Source organism: Colobus angolensis, unplaced genomic scaffold (assembly GCF_000951035.1).
Source record: "Colobus angolensis palliatus isolate OR3802 unplaced genomic scaffold, Cang.pa_1.0 Scaffold19, whole genome shotgun sequence".
Taxonomy (NCBI): domain Eukaryota; kingdom Metazoa; phylum Chordata; class Mammalia; order Primates; family Cercopithecidae; genus Colobus; species Colobus angolensis.
The window spans coordinates 7,311,657-7,315,216 of NW_012115043.1; the positions used below are offsets into that span (position 1 = coordinate 7,311,657).

General features: G+C 39.4%; 1 protein-coding gene across 2 annotated transcripts in view; it reads left to right on the forward strand.

Annotated features, from left to right (window-relative positions):
• The window catches only part of CSNK1G1 (casein kinase 1, gamma 1), a 247,336-nt gene that overhangs the window by 144,272 nt on the left and 99,504 nt on the right, over positions 1-3,560 (forward strand). For both annotated transcript variants that reach the window (XM_011940410.1, XM_011940411.1), the window contains exon 4: positions 2,743-2,812. In XM_011940410.1, the coding sequence (XP_011795800.1) occupies positions 2,743-2,812 (70 nt within the window). The remainder of the gene's footprint in view (positions 1-2,742; positions 2,813-3,560) is intronic.

A 3,560-nucleotide genomic window follows, 5' to 3' on the forward strand; every position in this document is an offset into this window, starting at 1 on the left:
GGGTTCAAGCAATTCTCCTGCCTCAGCCTCCTGAGTAGCTGGGACTACAGGTGCACGCTGACACTCCTGGCTAATTTTTTGTATTTTACTAGAGACAGAGTTTCACCATGTTGCCTAGGCTGCTCTCGAACTCCTGAGCTCAGGCAGTCCACCTGTCTCAGCCTCCCAAAGTGCTAGGATTACAGGTATGAGCCACTGCACCTGGCTACTATGTACTTAATATTAAGTGGATTCATGCAATATTTGTCCTTTATAACTGGCTTATTTCACTGAGCATAGGTTTGCCCTCAAGGTTTGCCCATGTTGTAGCATGTGTCGGAATTTCCTTTTTAAGGTTGAATGATACTTAATCATATGTATATACCCAATTTTGTTTATCCATTCGTCCAATCATACGCACTTAGGTTGCTTCCACCTGTTAGTTATTGTGAATAATAATGCTATGAACATGCATGTACAAATAAATCTGAGTTCCTGCTTCCACTTCTTTGGAGCATCTATCCCGAAAGAGAATTGTGAATCATAATGATTCTGTGTTTAATATTTTGAAAAATTGCCATACCATTTTCCCGAGCAGTCACTGCACCATTTTGCATTCCCATCAGCAGTGCACAAGGGTTCCAGTTTCTCCACATCCTCGTCAACACTTGTTATTTTCTGTTTTTGATAATAGCCATCCTAATGGGTGTGCAGATGTTGAACTTTATTTTATTGATTGATTGAGGAAAGGTCTCACTCTGTCGCCCAGGCTGGAGTACAGTGGCACAATCACAGCTCCCTGCAGTCTTGATCTCTGGGACTCAAGCAGTCCTCCCACCTCATCTTTCTGAGTAGCTGGGACTACAGGAGCGTGCCATCCTGCCAGGCTAATTTTTTAATTTTTGGTAGAGACAGGGTCTCCCTATGTTGCCCAGGCTGGTCTCGAACTCCTGGACTCAAGCAGTTCTCCCGCCTCAGCCTCCCAAAGTGCTGGGATTACAAGCATGAGCCACCATGCCCGTCCTATTTTATTTGTTTATTTGTAAAGATGAGGTTTTGCTGTGTTGCCCAGGCTGGTCTCAAACTCCTGGTATCGAGTGATCCTCCTGTCTCAGCCTCTGAAAGTGCTGGATTGCAGACATGAGCCACCATGTCAGCTACTGTTGAGCTTTTAAAGAAAGATTATAATGTGTTTACGGTAATGTTTGGTTTTCTTGTTAGCTAGTTGCCCAGTACACTGTCAGTTTAGAATAATCAACTAGCCGGTTGCTCAACTGGTATAGAGCAAAGTGTGGTTGTTTGGCTGCTTTATCTCTGAGGTTTTTAGAAAACTCAATTTTTGGAAACTTGAACACCACATTGATTGAAGTTACATATTTTAATTGTATTTACAATCTTTAATTCTCAATAGTTTAAAAAGAAATATACATAAGCATGTTCCTAAAAGCATTGTTCATAATATTGGAAAGTGAAAACAGTTCACATGTCCAAAAATTATGGGGAGGGTGTGTATACATACATACATAAATACAAAATACATATACACATACAGGGCAATACTTAAACCATTAAAAATAATATAAGCCAGGTGCAGTGGCTTATGCCTATAATCCCACAGCACTTTGGGTGGCTGAAATGGGAGGATTGCTTGAGCCCAGGAATTTGGGACCAGCCTGGGCAACATAGTAAGATCCTATCTCTACAAAAAAATAAAAATTAGCTGTGAGTGATGGCACACACTTGTGGTCCCAGCCGCTCGGGAGGCTAAGAGGAGGATGACTTGAACCTGGGAGGTTTCGACTGCAGTGCATGAGACCCTGTCTTTAAAAAAAAAACAAGGCATTATACACATTTATTTACTGCCATGGGAAAATGTTATTACATTGTTGAATTCAACAGCACATTAATGAACAGGAAATATATTATAATCTCATTTATATAAAATTAAGTTCATCAGTCTATATTATATATAAATACATATATAGATAAATACTTGGAAAGGCATTCACTAAAATGTTAATAGTGCCACTCTTTAAAGTGGCAGGATCACAGATGATTTTTGCTTTCTAATTTTTGTATATCGGAATTTTCTTCTGAGCATGCATTATTTTTCTAAAAATAATAAAACGGTGAACCTCCCAAAATTCAGAACAAAACAAGCAGGAAATACATTCTGGTTTTTTTTTATTTAAAGGTTTGGCATCAAGTTTCCAGGGAAAATACATATCAGGAGAATATTTCTTTTTTTTTTTTTTTGAGACGGAGTCTGCTCTGTCTCCCGGGCTGGAGTGCAGTGGCCGGATCTCAGCTCACTGCAAGCTCTGCCTCCCGGGTTCACACCATTCTCCTGCCTCAGCCTCCCAAGTGGCTTGGATTACAGGCGCCCGCCACCTCGCCCGGCTAGTTTTTTGTATTTTTTAGTAGAGACGGAGTTTCACCGTGTTAGCCAGGATGGTCTCGATCTCCTGACCTCGTGATGCTCCCGTCTCGGCCTCCCAAAGTGCTGGGATTACAGGCTTGAGCCACTGCGCCCGGCCGCAAAGTCTATTTTTATTTAACTATCCATGGAAGGAGTTGTATGTAATTCACTTTCATCTTCTCTTAGCTGTACTGTCTAAGACAAATTGTGGTTAGAAAAGACTCTCATATATGGATATCATCTCTAAAACTTTAGGTCATCTTAACCGTTGTTTACTCCAAAAATTTAAGAATGGAAAAATCCCATTTGTTGAAATCTGATCAGTTTTTCTTTTTGGATTTCAGGAACCAATAAAATCACGTGCTCCACAGCTTCATTTAGAGTACAGATTTTATAAACAGCTTGGCAGTGCAGGTAAGTCAAGTCTTTCTTCTCCACTTACTTAGCATGTAGCTTAGCTGGAAGCCCTAAAATATACAGATGTTTTTGTCTGGTTTACCCTTTTTACCAAACCATCTGTCTCCCCTGCTTGCCAGATAGGTAAATAAATATAGTCAAACGCAAAGCTACTTGCTGTCTGGTTCCTGGAGTTGAGTTGACAGGGGAATTGTGTTGCTATGACTGTGCCCACAGACCAACCTGCAGATGCTTTCCACTTGTCAAATACACATAGTGTGAAGGATTTGCTTTTCAGTAGTTCATTCTCTTTTTCTCTTTTCATTTCTTTACTTATACCAAAAGAAAGGAGGAAATTTTGGTAATTTGCAAAATATACTTTACCACATTGAGGTGGTTTATCTGTTTTAAAGACATACTAAAATATACATTCTGAAATACTACAGCACTGTCATTTTATCCATTGTTCTCATTAATTTGCAAGAGCTATCCATATGACTGTAATAACCTATGACCTTTGGCAGTTTTTAAAAATTAAGTTAATCACTTTAAAAAATGTTTGTTTTTTACCTAAAAGCTCTGATTTCTCAAGTATCTTACTGGCTTCCAGAAAAATATTTTGCTAATGTTTACCTGTAGAGACAAATCTCTCAGAAGATGAAATCTTTCAGAGCTATTTTCACTATTTGACATTAGTAGAATTTCCTCTGCTTTATGCCCCCTTCACTGTGACAGGTTTTCTGTGAATGACTAAAGCTCGGTTTCC